Genomic DNA, 17,840 nt, shown 5'->3' with positions numbered 1-17,840 from the left:
GGACTCTGCCTTTGGCTCGGCTGCATCCCAGCTCCGGACGGCCTGCCTGTGTAGACTGACGTGGAGAGGCCCTGGTTCCGAGAGCAAGTCCAGAGACCTCAGCGCTCCACAAAACAGGGGTGAACAACAACCTCAGAAGGAGAATATTCGCTTTCCTTATTTATTTATTTTAAAGATTTTATTTATTTGACAGAGAGAGACACAGCGAGAGAGGGAACACAAGCAGGGGGAGTGGGAGAGGGAGAAGCAGGCTTCCCGCTGAGCAGGGAGCCCGATGTGGGACTCGATCCCAGGACCCTGGGATCATGACCTGAGCCGAAGGCAGACGCCCAACGACGGAGCCACCCAAGCGCCCCCGCTTTTCTTAAACAAAAAGGGTATTCAATGAGAAAAGGTATTAATTACACACTGTAAAACTGAACGAGACAAAGGCGTATACAGTCCAGTCCCGGGACTGAGAGGCTCCTTCCCAAGGGTGCACTTCCGTGAGCGCACGGACGGAGGTGCGCCTGCTCCGCCAGCGCCCCGGGAAAGCCCCCGGAAAGCCCCCGCGCTCCAGCACCGCCAACCGCGGAGTCGCAGGAGACCAGCGGGGACCGCGCGGCCCACCGACGCAGCTGCTCTCACTCGCCCAGCCCTCCCGGCGCATTACCCGACCTCCCGGCCTTCGCTCCCCGGCGGGTGGAAATCGACATCCGCAAGTGCCGCTTTAATCTCACTTATCTCGCCACATGTCAGGCAGAACGTCGTTTCGAACACTTCCAACACGGCTTTGAGGAATTATTTCGGACGCCCAACCCCCAAGTAACTCCATCTCTTTTGCCCCGACTTAACATGGCGCCGACCGTCGACATCTCCGTAGACGAAGTCGTCCCGGCCATCACCAAAAATGGCGTCCAGACCCTCAGCCAGCCGTCTGCGCACACTCCGCCAGCCCCCACACGCCCACTCCCTGGGGCCGCTCCGGGTTCCGCTCTAGCCGCCGCGCTCGGTGCGCGCCACCGCCAGCCAATCGCAGGGCACGGACGCTGCTAGCCCCGCCCGACGGATCAGCTGAGGGATCCGCGATGTCTGTTGACAGCGGAGGCGGCGGCGGCGGCGGCGCGGCCGGTTCCGGGTTCGGCGCGGGGCGGGGGGTAAGCAGACGGCGCGGGGCTGCGGTGGGTCGGCGGGCGGGACGCGGCCGCCCCGGAGGAGGCGGGCGTCCGGCCCGCGGCGGCGGCGGCGTGGCGTGGGCGCCGAGGCCGGGAGGGCCGCGGGGCGGAGCGGCGGCCCGGAGCCCCTGCTTCTGCGGTCCGAGAGTCTCACCCGGCGTTTCCGGGTCTCGTCAGATGTGAATCCGATGGATCAGCCCGGGGAAGCCGAGCAGCCGCCGCAGCAGCAGCCGTGGGGGAGGCTCCTCCGCTTGGGCGCCGGAGAGGGCGAGCCGCACGTCCTCCTGAGGAAACGGGAGTGGACCATCGGGCGGAGGAGAGGTGCGGGCCGGGGAGCGGGGATGAGGGCGGGGGCCGGGGGACCGGGGTCGGGGGCCGAGGACCGGGGGCTGGGGAGTAGGGCCGGGAGACCGGGGTCGGGCGCCGGGCCAGGCTGCACCCCAGGCCGTCGAAGGCCCTGGGCGGGGCCCGCCGTGCTATCCAGTTTTTCCGGTGGAATAGGCTCTCGTGTAAGAGCCGCAGTTTACTCACTTACTGGTGGGCCGGTCCCTTCTCGGGGCTTTCTGCAGATTATTTAATTGTTACAACTTCGTGAAGTAGGCGCATCAATGTGATCTACCCCTAGAATGCAGTCTCCTCAAGTTCATTGCTACAGGGAGCATCTCCGATCTCCATGGAGTGAAATTAAAGTCAATAAAAAGAACCCTGGAAAACTCAGTGTGGAAATTAAACAACACACTTTTTTTTTTTTTTAAGATTTATTTATTTGACCCAGAGAGAGAGAGAGAGAGAGAGAGCATAAGCAGGGGGAGTGGCAGGCAGGCAGGCAGAGGGAGAGGCAGGCTTCCCGCCGAGCAGGGAGCCCGATGCGGGGCTCGATCGCAGGACCCCGGGATCATGACCTGAGCCGAAGGCAGACGCTTAACGACTGAGCCACCCAGGCGCCCTTCAGCAACACACTCTTAAACAACCAATGGGTCAAAGAAGAAATCACAAGGGAAATTACAAAATGAAAATGAAAATATGATATGCTGCAGTTTATGGGATGCAGCTGAAGCAGTGCTCAGAGGGAAATTTATAGCTGTAGGTGGCTACATTTAAAAAGATCTCAAGCCCCTGCTCTTAGAATGGAGCTGCTCAAATATTGATTGATTTAATGAACCTGGGAAGTACAGGGCCCGAACAAAATCCTGCAGCTAGGTGAGACGAAATGTGGTCACCCCTCCACGCTTAATTGCCTCTAGGCTCCTAAGTGGCCATCTGGCACTTTGACCTGCATTGTACCTTTCCTACAGGGAGAGAAGTGCGCTGGTCAAGTCAACCAAAAAATTTAGTTTGTTTGAAAGTTAATCACTCTGACTTTATATATATATACACATATATATACATACACACTTTACATATTTTTTTATTTTTATAATTTTTAAATTCCAGTCTAATTAACATACAGCGTTTAGTTTCGGGTGTATGATAAAGTGATTCAACAGTTCTATACATTACTCTGCTCAACAGAAGTATAGTCTCAGTCTGTTCACCTATTCATTCATCCCCCAACCTCCTCCTCTCTGCCAACCATCAGTTGTCTATATTTGAGAGTCTTTTTCTCACTTTATATTAAAAAAAAGAATGTGAAAAAGTATTGTTTAAAAACAGATATTTTTTATATGTTAACTATACTGGAATTAAAAAAAACCAAAAAATAAAAGCCAAGTACTATGATAAAAAATAAAATAAGGATAATAAAGTAAAACACTTTTTTTTTGTTTTATTTTACCATTTATGATGTACCTGAACCTGTTTTTGTTTGGTTTTGGGTGTTTTTTGGTAGTATTAAATCTCAATATCAAGTTAAAATTTTTTTTTTTTTTTTTTACAACTTTGAATGTATTTACATGTCATTGGAAACTTTTGAAAAATGCATTAATTGTTTTTAACTGATGTAGTAGGAATTTGGTGACGAGCAGAAGCCCTGTTTCCAACCTGGCACCACCACATAACTTGCTTTGGGCTGAGGACTTAACTTCCCATACCTTTGTACTTACTTCATAGAGTCACTGAAGAATAATTGAGGTCTTACCTGTGAAACGTTTAAAAGGAGCCTGGCGAAGGGTTAGCACTTAATGTTAGCCATTGTTATTATAACACAGTATTTTAACATTATTTTGCATGTTAATACAAGGAGCAAAAACATGTTATGAGTTAATCATCTTAGTAGACTTCCTTTTGGTGAATGTATTAACCTTTTCAGCAAAACAGAAGTTGCTGTGTTAGTCTGCTCAGGCTGCTGTAACAAAATGCCACAGACCAGGAAGCTTAACCAACAGAAATTTATTTTTCACAGTTCCTTAAGTCTGAGAAGTCCAAGATTAAGGTGCTAGTTGATTTGTTTCGTGGTGAGAGCCCTCTTCTGGATTGCAGACAGCTGCTTTGCTAGTATTCCCATGCTAGACAAAGATTTGTTGTCTCTTCCTCTTCTTCTAAAGGCACCAGCCCTATCAGATTAGGGCCCCACCCTAATGATCTCATTTAACCTTTATTGCCTCCTCACAAGCCCTGTCTACAGTTACATTGGGGTTCAGGCTTTTAACATAGGAATTTTGGGAAAGACACATAAGAGTTGTAGAACTTGGTTATATTTATTTTAAAACAGTAACATGCCTGCTATATATAAGGCATTATTTCGAGGAGAAAGGGAGAGCTGAGTTGGTATGTGTGGGAGGGGAGATGGAAGTCCTCACCTTCCCAAAGAGCTTCTCATGCTCGGAGAGTGGCAGAAGTGTGCACCAGCCTTGTGAGAAATTTAACCAACTGAATGATAAGCAGGGCAAATGCCAAGAAGAGAACTTAGCACAGAGTATCTTGGATCCAAATTAGAATGCTGATATTCAGGTGTAGAGAAGTTTGTTAAAAACCCATCCCAGTGGCACGGTGACTAGTGGTGGGTTGGGGGCTGCCAGCAGACTATCCTGCTGGTTATACTCTGCTGGGAAGATCATGAGCACAGGTGAAATTTGCCTTGGATAAATGTAACAAAGCACTTCCCATAATGTATAATGTGGAAGTAAGATTTCTAATACTTCAGGTTTATGGAGATACAGGTCACATATGGTAAAATTCACCCCTTATAGGTATTCAGTGAGTTTTGAGAAATGGAATCACCACTGCTGTTAAGAGGCAGAATGTTTCCATCACCCTAGAAAGTTCCCTAGTGGTCCTTTGGATCAGCCACTTCCTCTCAATCCCAGCTCTGGCAGCTATCCATCTAATTTCTATCCCTATCATTCTGCCTTTTCCAGAATGTCATCTAAATGGAATCACACAGTATTCCACCACAGTCTATGTATGGCTTCTCTCCTTTGACATAATCCTTTTGAAATTCATTTCAGGCTGTTGTGTGTGTCAGTAATTCATTTCCCTCCCTTTGTTTCACGCCCAGTGTGGAGCCCAACGCAGGGCTTGAACTCGCAACCCTGAGATCAAGACCTGAGCTGATACAACGAGTTGGACACTTAACTGATCAAGCCACCCCGGCACCCCAGTAATGTGTTTCTTTTTGATGCTGTGTAGTATTCCACTGTTTGGATGTACCACATTTTGTTTTTTAATTCACCGGTTGATGGACCTTGTATTGCTTCCCAGGTTTGCTTATTAAAAATAAAGCTATAAGCCTTAGTAGCTATAGTATAAACTTAGAAGCAAATTAGTGGTTAGATAGTAAAAAGCTCTTGAAAATTTTTATTCCTTTGGTTTAAGGAGAGAACAAAATATTTGAGGATTTCCCCCTTGCATTTAATGAGGGTATAATGATCATATTCAGCTGTAGATGCAGCCCCCTTCTGTTTTAAATTTTCTCAAACATGTACCTGTGTCTGTAATTTGCTCAGTCATGTTTTCTGTGACTCTTCGTTAAGATACTGAAGAATTACTTAACTAAGCCCCTTAGTTTTTTTAAACTTCTGTTTTTATCAGGCTAGCTGCATATATGTGCATATTGTGAAACTGTCACCAAGAAGCTCTTGATGTATAGCCAGAGCTGTTGATGGGGTGGGTATCCTTTAGGTCATGGGGAGTCAGAAAGGTGCAAGACACAGTCCCTCTCCCTTTGCTTTGGATTAATACTTAAGTGCTTTTTTAAAAATTGCTTCCTAGGGCGCCTTGGTGGCTCAGTTGGTTAAGCGACTGCCTTCGGCTCAGGTCATGATCCTGGAGTCCCAGAATCGAGTCCCCACATCAGCCTCCCTGCTCCGTGGGGTGTCTGCTTCTCTCTCTGACCCTCCCCCATCTCACGCTCTCTCTCTCTCAAATAAATAAAAAAAAATCTTAAAAAAAAAAAATTGCTTCCTATGGGGGCACCTGGATGGCTCGGTTGGTTAAGCATCTGACTTGATTTCAGCTCAGGTCATGATCTTGGTTCTGGGATCGAGCCCTGCATCGGGCTCCGAGCTCAGCGGTGAGTCTGCTTGAGACTCTCTCTCCCTTTGCCCCTTACCGCACTCTCTCAAATAAATAAAACAATAAATCTTTTTTTTTTTTTTAAAGATTTTATTTATTTACGACAGAGAGAGACACAGCGAGAGAGGGAACACAAGCAGGGGGAGAGGGAGAAGCAGGCCTCCCGCCGAGCAGGGAGCCCGATGCGGGGCTCGATCCCAGGACCCTGGGATCATGACCTGAGCCGAAGGCAGACGCTTAACGACTGAGCCATCCAGGCGCCCCAATAAATAAATCTTTAAAAAAAACAAATTGCTTCCTTTCTTGCTTGACTAGGTGTTGTCTCCTACAGTGCATACAACATAGGTCCTGATTTTCAACCACATGCTTTGATAAGCAAAGGGCAGTATTGTGCACAGTCCCCATGGTCATATCCAATGTGTATCCTTTCTCTGTTTTAGGTTGTGACCTTTCATTCCCCGGCAATAAACTGGTCTCTGGAGATCACTGTAAAATTATAGTGGATGAAAAATCTGGTCAGGTGTCGCTGGAAGATACCAGGTAAGCTCTTTCTGAACTTTTTCCTTCTAAAGATTTCTTGTTTTTGTTTTTATGTAATCTCCACACCCAATGTGGGGCTCAAACTCACAACCCAGAGATTAAGAGTCACACGTTCCTCCAACTGAAACAGCCAGGCGCCCCTCTTTCTGAACTTTTCTGTTTTCTCTTGAAGCCATTGACTATAGAGAAGAAACAAGGGCTTGTTTTCTTTTTTTTTTTTTTAATTTATTTGTCAGAGAGAGAGCATAGCAGGGGAAGCAGTAGGCAGAGGGAGAAGCAGGCTCCCTGCTGAGCAAGGAGCCCGATGCGGGGCTCGATCCCAGGACCCTGGGATCATGACCTGAGCCGAAGGCAGACGCTTAACTGACTGAGCCACCCAGGCGTCCCAGGGGCTTGTTTTCTATGACACAGGAGTTCGCTAGGCTGTCAAGTTATTAGAAAATATATTTTCTGGTTTCCAGTAACACCTTGGTGTCTGTGACCCGTCTTGAATGTATTCAAATTAAAGCAAAAATATTCCTGAAAAAAGACTTAAAAGGCAGTGATAACCTATTCAAGTTAGACTTCTTTCCTCTAAGTCAAAAAAATCTTTAAAAAAAAAATTGTTATACAACATAAGTAGTACATAAAAATGAAAAGCTTTCCCAAATTCCACTCACCTGTTAGAAATACATACGTATGTATTTTGTATTAATGACGTTTTGTTAGATACATTGTCTGCTTTTTTCACTTTTATTTATGGAGTGCTTATGTGTCTGTGCATCTAGATTCATCTTGTCTTTTTCATTATGATTATGTAATAATTTACCTGTCAGCTCCTTTACTGATGGAGATTTATTATTTTGACTTTTTGTTATTATAAATGACACTATTCTCTTCCAAAACCCTTTGCATTCATGTCTGATTATTTCTTGGGATAAATTTATAGGAAGGAATGCTGTGTCAGAATGTGCCTGTTTTAAACCTGGTACAAGTGGCAGATGGCCTTCCAGCAGTATCTTGAGAGTATGCCTTTTCCACCAGATGAATTTTTATTTTTGTAAAGGTCAAGTGCTGTGAGATTGGTTACTACAGTTGTAGGGATAGAAGACTAGGAATTCGTTTATTAGGAAGAAATCATGCTCCTTTCCCCTCTTCTGGTAGGTAGCAGACTAAGTTCTTTATTTCTCAGCCTGATGTAGAATAATGTAGCACTGGTTCTGGAGCTGTCCTCTGGCAGGGCCTGGCTTCCCAATACTGGCCATATGACGGTTTTAGCTTCCTGTGGCTCTTGTAACAAAGTACTACAAACTTAGTGGCTTCAAATAACACAAAGCTGTGATTTTATGGTGCCGAAGGTACAAAGTCTGACTCGGGTCTCATTGGACTAAAATGAAAGTGTCGGCAGGGCTGGCTCCTTCTGAAGGCTCTAGGAGAGAATCCATTCCCCGCCTTTTCCAGCTTCCAGAGGCCACCGCGTTCCTTGGCTGAGGAGGCTGGAGGGGAGAGGGTGTTCCAGGCAGAAGGAACTGCAGGTGCTGAGGCCCAGAGGCACAAGCAGGCCCTGCGTGCTCAGAGTAAATGGCGAGTGCAAAGCGAGGCAGTAGACTGGAGCAGGAAGGCCCTGGTGTCCGCGCTAGGGAGTGTGGACTTTAGCCTGAGAACAGTGAGAGTAATCAACGGGGTTTAAGCAGAAGAGTAAAATCAGACTTTTTTGGTTAGAAAGAGCATGAGAATGGATTGTGAGGAGAATCCTGGCGGCAGAGACCCTGGGTGTATTGGGGAGCACCACCAGCTTTTGTAAGTGAAGTCTCGCTGGGACACAGCCACAGCCCCTTGATTGGGGCCTGTCTGTGGCTGCTTTCCTTTCACAGTGGCAGAGCTGAGTAGTTGGGACAGAGACTGTGTGATCAGACAGCCTGAATTATTTACTTTCGGGCCCTTTACAGACACTTAAGTAGTGGGCATCTGCTCAGATGTAAAAATAAGGCCTTTTCACCACTGGAGGCCTTAGCAGTGAAGTCATAGAGTTAAGCTTGGGTGGTTTGAATGCCTGCAATTGGGTCGGTTTGCTTGCTTGCTGAGTTTTGTTCTCGTCTTGTACTCTGTTCCCCATGCCTGCGGTGTGCGCTTCGTCCACTCATGATTTTCTGTCCGATTTCTACCCAGGAGTCCTTCCTCAGGAAGTGCTGTTCCATCCTGTCCCATCTGACTTAGGCTCCTGTCTGTCCCCTCAGCAGCCTGTCCCTCTTCCACCTGTGCTCCCTGATTGATTGGAGTGACCTCCCAACTGAGGGACCACGCCATCTTCCAGTCCATAGCCTGGCATTTATTTGCTTTTGCTCGGAACCTCTCTCTCTCTCTCTCTCTCTCTTTTTTTTTTTTTTTTTTTTTTAAGTAGGCTCCACTCCCAGTGTGGAGCCCAATGTGGGGCTTGAACTCATGATCAAGACCTGAGCCGAGATAAAAGAGTCGGATGCTTAACCGACTGAGCCGCTACTTGGAACCTGTTACTTAAGAGGTGTCAGTGCTGATTTGAGGAATGAGCTGACCTGGTTGAAACTCCTGGAGGGAGGGGTAGATCTGTGGACAGAGCGGAGTGCAGAAGCGGTAGAGAAGCTGGAACTCAGAGCTGCTGGTACAAGTCCAGGGGTCCACCAGGAGGCAGATGGAAGAGAACGTGGCGTGGGGAAAAGCAGACATGTTGATGAGATTGGTTGCTGGTTTGAGGGGGCAATAGGCAAGCTTTTTCTCAGGAGAATTACAGTGTGGCACTTGCGTATGTGGCTCCTTAAATATTTACATTGTTCTTATGAGCGTTTTATCATTTTCAAAGCAGTAATATTGAATTGTTTTCGTAGTGGTGGTAGAAAAATAAATTTAACTCCCAAGTTATTTTAAGTAGGATAAATTGCAATTTTGTTGTCTCTACAGCACCAACGGAACAGTAATTAACAAGCTGAAGGTTGTTAAGAAGCAGACTTGCCCTTTGCAGACGGGGGATGTCATCTACTTGGTGTACAGGAAGAATGAGCCAGAACACAGTAAGAGAGAGGGAGTGGACAGACGGGTGGCTCGTGGTGGGGAGGTCCTGCCGCGGCTAGGAAGTGTCGTTGAAAGGAAGTCTGCTGAAGCAGCTATTTCCCTTAGGAATGTTAGTGTTAGCTACATTTTCTTTGTTGTTGATGTAGATTCTTGGTGTGAGTCATGTCTGTTGAAGAATGGGAGTGTTGACCTTGCAGTCTGAGTCCCAGCCATTCTTAGAAATCCCACCATGGTCATGAGCTGTGCATCTCAAAAGGGCCAGGAGAAGTGAACGGAGATGGCCTAGGTGACAGCAGAAGAAACCTGGGTTGTGGGGAGTAAGACCTAGAATAGGGGCTGGAGGCCAGGGGTCGCTTGGCTGTTGGAGACCTTACAGGAGACAACAGACGTCTGACTGGATCCCATTTGGCTTTTCCAGATCTGAGTATCTGTGTTTGGGGAAGAAGAATGATCCAGGACAAGGGGAGTTGAGGGAGTCTTTCGAAGGTTACCCCCGAACTGGAAGAAGGAGGCAAATATTCTCAGGCTGTCTTCAGCGTAGTCAAAGCCAGCCCTGACCACATGGCAGGGTCTTCTGTCTGCCCCTTCTGGTAGTTTAAAATGACAAGCAAAGCACAGATTCATCACCTACTCATCGTTTTGCCTTCCCCAGTCTGCCTCCTGGCTCCAGACATTTTTCCCTGAGGCTTATTTATTTTAAAGTTGGTTAAGATATTTTGGGTCCCTTGTTTTGAAATCCCTTAAACTGGTTAATGTTGTTACTAGCTGGTAAGTCAACATAGTCAACAAGGACAAAGGGACTGAGGTGACAGAAAGGAACAGAAGAGGGAAGTGAGTTCCTGCTGGTGCGTGGGCACTCTGTTCTGATTTGGTTAATTTCCTTTTAGATGTGGCATACCTCTATGAATCTTTAAATGAGAAGCAAGGCATCACACAAGACTCCTTTGGTAAGTGAAACCATAACCAAGTGGGTGCGTAGTAAGGGCTATTGATTCTTTTTTTTTTCTTTTTTAAGATTTTATTTATCTGAGAGAGAGAGAAAGAGCACGGGCAGGGGGAGCAGCAGAGGGAGAGGGAGAAGCAGACTCCCTGCTGAGCAGGGAGCCTGATGCGGGGCTCGATCCCAGGACCCCGGGATCATGACCTGAGCCGAAGGCAGACGCTTACCGACTGAGCCACCCAGGCGCCCCAAGGGCTATTGATTCTTACTAGGAAAGCTTCTTCATCTGCTGGAATGTCTTGCCTGAAGTCATGGTGCTCCACCTGAACCCTGATTGTGCTCTTTCTGCTCCTTTTGTGCTTGCAGAAGCTAATAAAGAGAATGTGTTCCACGTGACCAAAGATACCTCAGGTGCAGGGCGAGGTGACGACCCCCAGGTCCTGCTGTCATCACCCACCACTCAGGTGTGCTTTGAGGAACCACAGCCATCGACGTCGACATCGGACCTCTTCCCCACGGCTTCTACCTCTTGCATGGAGCCCACCTCTGCAGGGCACGCGCCTTCCTCCAGCTCTGGTGAGAGGGAGTCTCTGCTTTCTGGTCACTAGTTCTGACCTGTGTTGCTACGGAGACAGACAGAGAAGCCACTGAGGAAGTCAGGGGTGTCATCAGGCATCAGGCTCTCAGTAGCAAGATTGCTGTAGTAGTAGATGGTGTCTTGTTCCATCTGCAATAGAAATGCTGAAAGTCGGAGACCAGAGTACCATGGTATTTCTTGTAGTTCTATTGGGATATAATTCACATACCATAACAATCACCCAGTTGAAGTGTACACTTCAGTGGTTTTTACCATAGTCATAGTGTTGTGCATTCATACCACTATATAAGTCCAGAACATTTTCATCACTCCAAAAGGAGACCCCATACCCATCAGCAGTCACTGCCCCTTCCCCAGCAACCACTAATCTGCTTTCTCTCTCTATGGATTTGCCTCTTCTGGCCATTTCATACAAGTGGAATCATGTATTCTGTGGCCTTTGTGTCTGCTGCTTTCCCTGAGCATAATGTTTTCAAGGCTCACCCAGAGTGACATAGAATTTATTTATTTATTTTTTAAAGATTTTATCTATTTATTTGAGAGAGAGTGAGAGAGCACGCGCACACATACACACACGCCAGGGGCAGAGGCAGAGGGAGAAGCAGACTTCCTGCTGAGCAGGAAGCCCCACTCAGCCCTCAGTCCCAGGACTCCAGGATCGTGACCTGAGCTGAAGGCAGACGCTTCACCGACTGAGCCACCCAGGCGCCCCTGGAGTAACATATAATTTAAAACCAGTTTTACATGTACTGGTCCTTATGGCATCAACTCTTTACCTTCCTCCCTGGTCACTAGAGAAGATTCAGAATCTCTAGGTGCCATGTGACCTGAGCGTTTCTTTGTAGGTATTGTTAGGGTATGAAATGTATATATATTTAGTGAATTGGATCATGCTATATATGTTAATTTTTTTAAAGATTTTATTTATTTGACAGAGAGAGAGCAAGCACAAGCAGGGGGAGCAGGAGAGGGAGAAGCAGACTCCCCACTGAGCAGGGAGCCAGATGCGGGCTTGATCCCAGGACCCCGGGATCATGACCTGAGCCGAAGGCAGACACTTCACTGACTAAGCCACCCAGGAGCCCCTAAATATGTTAATGTTTTAGTTCACTTTCTTAGCTATTCTTCTGTATTTTTCTTCCAGTTTCTCTTTAGGATTATCTTTTTAAATTAAAAAAAAAAGGTCTTTTTGAGATTTTGATTGGGGAGAATTGACATTTTTACAATACCCAGGATAATGGTGTTTTATCCTGTTTATTAAGCTCTTTGATGTTCTTCAGTGAAGTAAGCCTTTTTCACTTAGTTTTGGGAACTCTAATTTATCCCTAGAATGCTTCATCTCTTGTTCTTGTTTTTTTAAGATTTCATTTATTTGAAAGAAAGCAAGCAAGTATAAGGCGGGGAGGGGGGAGGGGCAGAGGCAGAGGGAGAAGCAGGCTCCCCGCTGAGCAGGGAGCCTGACGCAGGGCTCAATCCCAGGACCCCGAGATCGTGATTTGAGCCGAAAGCAGATGCTTAACCGACTGAGCCACCCAGGTCCCCCACCCTCTCTCATTCTTAATGTTGTAGTGCACGGAGACCCTCTTAAATCTCAGTGAGGGTGTGTTTGGCTGTGAATAATGGAAAACATGGCTCCCAGGACAGAGTCTGAAGACTCACAGCCCAGCACTGGCTCACCAGCTCAAGATGTCACCAAGCACTTTCTGTCCTTTGCATGTGCCTCTTTGTCTTCTTTTAATCTTGTGGTTGCAAGAAGGCTGCCAGAGCTCTAGCTGTCACAGCCACATTCAGAGGCAGGGACCAGCAAAGCCTTTGTAAAAAGAGCTCTATTGTGGGTTCAGCAGCAGAGGAATTGTTCCCAGAAGACTCCTCCAGCTCCTTGGCCGACCTGGCTGTACCGCTGCCAGGTAGTCCTTATTTCTGTACCTGTTTTAGTCGGATTTTGGGAAGGAGAGCCAGTGACCTTACTGCAGGGACTCAGTATGCTTCCCTGAGACCGGAAGCCTTCTTTCTCCCACACTGTTTGAACCTATTTCCATTTTGAGAACTTGGTTTTTACTTGCTAATACTGTTGCTCTTTTTAACATAGGCAGCCCCATCTCTCCTACTTGTTGTCCCCATTAAGGCTTTGTAGCACCTACCACCTTCCTTACCCAGAGCCTCCTTTGCTCAGCCTAACTCCTCAGCAGCAGCGCGCTCCACACAACACCCCTCTCTCTTTTCCCAGGTCTGTGGCACCCCGTCTGAACAGTAACATTCTGATGTGTTACTGTGACTTTTCAGGGCATCCATGAAAGGGCTTCGTAGGTACTTATTAGGCATGCTTAGTTACAAAAAGGCTGCGGACAGTGAGCACTGTGTCTGAGTCTCACCCACCACCTCCCAGAGAAGACCAGCAGCATAGACCAAGCCAGTGACCAAAAGAGGCCCTCCAGCCTGTCTCCTGGTACTCCTGAACTGTAGTCCCAGTTTCTCAAGGCCTTTGACTTACTCTATTTTAGCATCATTACTTCAAACTCCTGACTAAAAGAAAAGGCGATCGTACTACCTAGATGAAAACATGCCAGATACTGAAAAATTACCCAGGTGGTTGACGTTCTTCGGGTTCTGTAGGCTCATGTACCCTTTATAGTACCGCCTGGGTTCTTTAAATCACGGAGGCACTGCACAGTTGGGGCGGGTGCTGCCCTGCTGCTGGCTCCACCCACCCGAGGGCTCGCCCTTGTGATGGCAGCCCCAAGAGGAGTACTAGTGACACTCGGTGACCCTGAGTGCGGCCCCAGACCATGTCGAGTAGGAACACAGACAAGATGGAAAGCTGTGGGCATTCTGGATTGAGTGCTAATCTCCCAGCTGTATGCCTATATAAAAACAGGCTTTGTCTCTAGTCCCAAGCTGTGCGTTTTGTGGTTATTGTAATAGTTTTTCAGAATCGAAGCATAAAACAGCTCTGGCCTATAAAGAAAACCTACTTCACCAATAGAAATTTTTCCTACATAGTACAGTGTATAATATGTGTGGTTAGGTTTTGATAGATTTTTCGATAATGTTCTAATTTCGTTAAAGAAACCACAATGAGATACCACCTCACACCTATTAGAATGGGCAGCATCAAAAAGACAAAGGATAACAAGTGAGGACGTGGAGAAAGGGGAACCTTCCTGCACTGTTGGTGGGAATGCAAACTGATGCAGCCGGTCTGGGAAACGGTATGGAGTTTCCTCAGACAGTTTTTAAAAAGAGAACTACCATTTGATCCAGTAATCCCATTCTGGGTATATATCCAGAGGAGGTAAAAATCACTATCTCAAAGAGATATCTGCACCCCCATGTTTCTGCAGCATTATTCACAAAGGCCAAGACATGGAAACAACCTAAGTGTCCAGTGATGGGTGAATGGATAAAGAAAATGTGATGTGTGTGTGTGTGTGTATACACATACTAATTGTTAATATTACCATAAAAGGGCAATGCATTTGTATATTGTGTAATTAAAAAAATCATAAACAGAAAATATTTTGCTTTAAGCAAATTGTTAAGATGGAAAGCTTAGCTCCAACTGTGTAAAGTTGGGGAAATGTTTCTGTGTATCTCTCTAAGTGTATACGTACTAATAAAATAACCAGCCTGCTAAGTGTGAGGTTGGGTGCCAGGTGCTTTGATAAGTTTTAAGTTAATCCTCGCCATGGATCTGTTGGAGAGGTACCATCATCATGATCTTCATTCTGGAGTGAGAAGCTCCACTGAGCATAGGAGACCCTCCCATGGTGGGAGTGAGAACCAGAGCCAGGAGCCAGCGCCTTTTTTCTTCCCTTGGTGTACAAGCTCCCCATTTGCTCCCCAAACAATTCTAACCTTTTTCCTTTGGAGGCCATAGGGCAGTTTCTTTCTTTTTCAAAATAACAGCACTTACCACTTGAATATTATAGACTACACATGTATTGTACTGTGGTATCATAAACTAGGTCTTTATTCAGATAAAGGTTATTGGAAAGTCTCCTTACCTTTCTCCGGGGCTCATTTAAATCTTGCTTATGCAGATCAGTACTTTCCCTATGAGTTACTCCTGCTCCTTTCCTTTATCACCTCACCGTCCCTCTCATCTGTCTGGCCTTCGTGTCCTTGTCGTCTGAAGCCTGTTTCCCTCTTCTTAGAGGCTGGTGTGTGTACCTCTGTGCTAACATTAGTTACAACATGGTGAGTGAGTGGCATTACTTAGCATGTGGATTGGCCCTGTGTTAGACTAAACGTTCCAGGGCTGATCCCAGTCACAGACATGTCTGCATTTCTTTCCCCGTTAATGTGCCACTTAATCCAGCTCTACCCGGCACAGCAGTGGGCACAAATGCATTTAAGAAATGTAGTTGAGGGGCGCCTGGGTGGCTCAGTCGTTAAGCGTCTGCCTTCGGCTCAGGTCATGATCTCGGGATCCTGGGATCGAGCCCGGCGTCGGGCTCCCTGCTTGGCGGGGAGTCTGCTGCTCCCTCTCCCTCTACTGTTCCCCCTGCTTGTGCTCTCTCACTCTCTCTATCAAATAAATAAATAAACTCTTTAAAAAAAAAAATGTAGTTGAGTATTTCTAGTGAGTATATGTTATTGAGAATATGACATCTTGGATTACCTAGACCTGACTTGAATCTGTGATGCTTTACCTGTTGTGCTCTCTCCTTCTAGGGCAGATGAATCAGAACCTCTCTTGTTTGTCCTTCTCACAGGCTCCAGAGATGCAGGCATTTCCCCGAAAGAGTGTGGTCCATCTGTGGCAGGTGATGAAATCCCTACCTTTCCTTCAGCTCTCCCAGACAGAGAGGGAGCATCCTTTTCTATGTCAGAATCCCAGGATCAGGAGGATTTGGAGCCCATCAGGAAGAGAATGAAAGGAGGTCAGAGTCTTTAGAGAAAAATCTGCACTTAAAAAGACAAAGTTAAAAAGACTGTAAAAAATATTTGGGAATGTGTAGTGGGACAGTGGCTGCCCTGTGGCAGTGAGACCAGGAGGCTCTGGAAGGGAGGGCCTTGGGGAAGGGGACTAGAGTACTGGGTGTGTTGCATGGAAAATTGAATTGACTGGCCTGGGGAGGGTGTGGGAAAACTCAGCAACAGTACATAAAATAATAAGTATAAAAATGAGGCCATTTTTGGGGCGCCTGGATGGCTCAGTCAGTTAAGCATCTGCCTTCAGCTCAGGTCGTGATCCCGGGTCCTGGGATCGAGTCCTGCATCGGGCTCCCTGCTCCACAGGGAGCCTGCTCCTCCTTCTCCCTCTGCTCCTCCCCACCCCCCCATCTCTCTCTCTCTCTCTGTCTCAAATAAATAAAATCTTTAAAAAAATAAATAAAAATAAGGCCATTTTTTATTCCAGCAAAAATGAAAAATTGTATAAGGAAGAAAACTTAAGTTGTTTTTTTTTTTTAAAGATTTTATTTATTTGAGAGACAGAAGGAGAGACAGTGAGAGAGTACAAGTGGGGAGGAGAGGGAGAAGCGGGCTCCCTGCAGAGCAAGAAGCCCGATGCGGGGCTCGATCCCAGGACCCTGGGATCATGACCTGAGCCGAAGGTAGACGCTTAACTGACTGAGCCACTCAGGTGCCCTGAAAACTTAAGTTTCCTTAATTAATAGTATACTATTTGGCTCAGCAGTGAATATTTACCTAAGCATAAGGTAAATACGATATACTGAACCAATAGTCCTGTTATAATAATACTGCGAGTAGGGTTCAGGGGGCAGAATCCTTCTCTACCTTAATAGATGTCAGGAGATGGTGTCTAGAATCGATGAACCCAAACATAGCATTACAGTTCAGAAACATGGAGGTCCATACCAGCAGAAGTAGCTAAAAACACGAAAGTCCTTAGCTCGGAGGCAGTTAGGCCATGGCAGAGGGCTACTGCTCTTGCTTTCTTTTAAATGTTTGACTTCGTAAATTGTGTGCAAATACTTGTTTAATTAAAAATAAAAATTAATCTGTGGTTAGCAACACATGAACACTATAGAACACCAGCAGAAGGAAAGAAAAAAAGATTCACAGCTCCTGGTAACATCAGAGAGTGTACTTTCCAGTGTATACACAAATCACATTGTTTGTTTAAACAAAAATGACATTACACACAAATATTGTGCGACAAATGGCCTTTATCTTTTTTTTTTTTTAAGATTTTATTTATTTATTTGAGAGAGAGAATGAGATAGAGCATGAGAGGGGGGAGGGTCAGAGGGAGAAGCAGACTCCCCACCGAGCAGGGAGCCTGATGTGGGACTCGATCCCGGGACTCCAGGATCATGACCTGAGCTGAAGGCAGTCGCTTAACCAACTGAGCCACCCAGGCGCCCTGGCCTTTATCTTTAAGCATGTATCCTGAGTGCCTCTTTTTGTCATTAACTGTTCTTCTAAAACAAAACTTAAGTGTATTGGAATATGAAACTTCTTTTAGACCTTCTTAAAAACGCCCTTTAAAATACAAACACTGGCGAGAGCTGTGTCTTCTGTCCGTAGGTTAAGGTGTTTGTAAAACAAGAAGACCCAGTGTCTGCTTCTTCCTCCCTGGGTTGTGGTGGTCAGAACGCATCCCTTTCTCTCACAGATGGGGAGCCTGAGCTGACCCTGCAGTTGTTGGTTGTAGACCAGTGTGGAGACAGCCACAGCGCCCTTGGGAATGTCAGGTCCGAGGCCGTGAAACCAGACAAGATGGAGGAGACGCTCACGTGCATCATCTGCCAGGACCTGCTGCATGACTGTGTGAGGTACGCTACACGCCACAGGGAGACCTGCAGGAGCATCACAGCCGGGTCATGTCGGCTTCGACGCTGCGGGGGCTACTGTTGTCATTTTCTTGGGTGGCCAACCCGCCCAAACCCCGGCGCCTGGGACCAGGGCTGTAGAAGAGCCCACAAGGCTGATGCGGCAACGCCCTCAGTCGACACAGGTCCCAGGTAGCGCCGGTGGCCTGGCGCTCTGCAGACGCAGAACGGGACAAGTGTGCCGAGCTTTAAGGGAATGTCGTGGTTAGCACAGAGGGGGTGCCCCGGAGTGAGGGTCCCAGGAGGAGCTTAGGGAGAGCCCCCTCCTTGCTTCTCTGTGGGAACTTCAGGGTGAAAGCCATCTGAACCTCCACTGGGATGCAGGCCTTTTC

The 17,840-nt window shown here is 46.9% G+C and overlaps 1 protein-coding gene across 8 annotated transcripts in view; it reads left to right on the top strand.

The window, feature by feature from the left end:
- Positions 1-293: 293 nt before the first annotated feature.
- The window catches only part of CHFR (checkpoint with forkhead and ring finger domains), a 29,625-nt gene continuing 12,078 nt past the window's right edge, over positions 294-17,840 (top strand). For 3 of the 8 annotated variants that reach the window (XM_032396354.1, XM_032396353.1, XM_032396351.1), the window contains exons 1-8: positions 296-1,136; positions 1,332-1,475; positions 6,047-6,146; positions 9,060-9,169; positions 10,058-10,117; positions 10,477-10,686; positions 15,424-15,591; positions 17,292-17,451. In XM_032396354.1, coding sequence (XP_032252245.1) covers positions 1,343-1,475; positions 6,047-6,146; positions 9,060-9,169; positions 10,058-10,117; positions 10,477-10,686; positions 15,424-15,591; positions 17,292-17,451 — 941 coding nt within the window. In that variant the 5' untranslated portion in view covers positions 296-1,136; positions 1,332-1,342. Of the gene's footprint in view, positions 1,137-1,243; positions 1,476-6,046; positions 6,147-9,059; positions 9,170-10,057; positions 10,118-10,476; positions 10,687-15,423; positions 15,592-17,291; positions 17,452-17,840 lie in introns of those variants that run through there. The other 5 variants (XR_004298345.1, XR_004298344.1, XR_004298346.1 and 2 more) reach the window with 4 other exon arrangements.

Source organism: Phoca vitulina, unplaced genomic scaffold (assembly GCF_004348235.1).
Source record: "Phoca vitulina isolate PV1807 unplaced genomic scaffold, GSC_HSeal_1.0 scaffold91, whole genome shotgun sequence".
NCBI classification, from domain to species: Eukaryota; Metazoa; Chordata; class Mammalia; order Carnivora; family Phocidae; genus Phoca; species Phoca vitulina.
The sequence above is the reverse complement of the archived record's forward strand: the minus strand, read 5'-3'. Positions and strand labels throughout refer to the sequence as shown.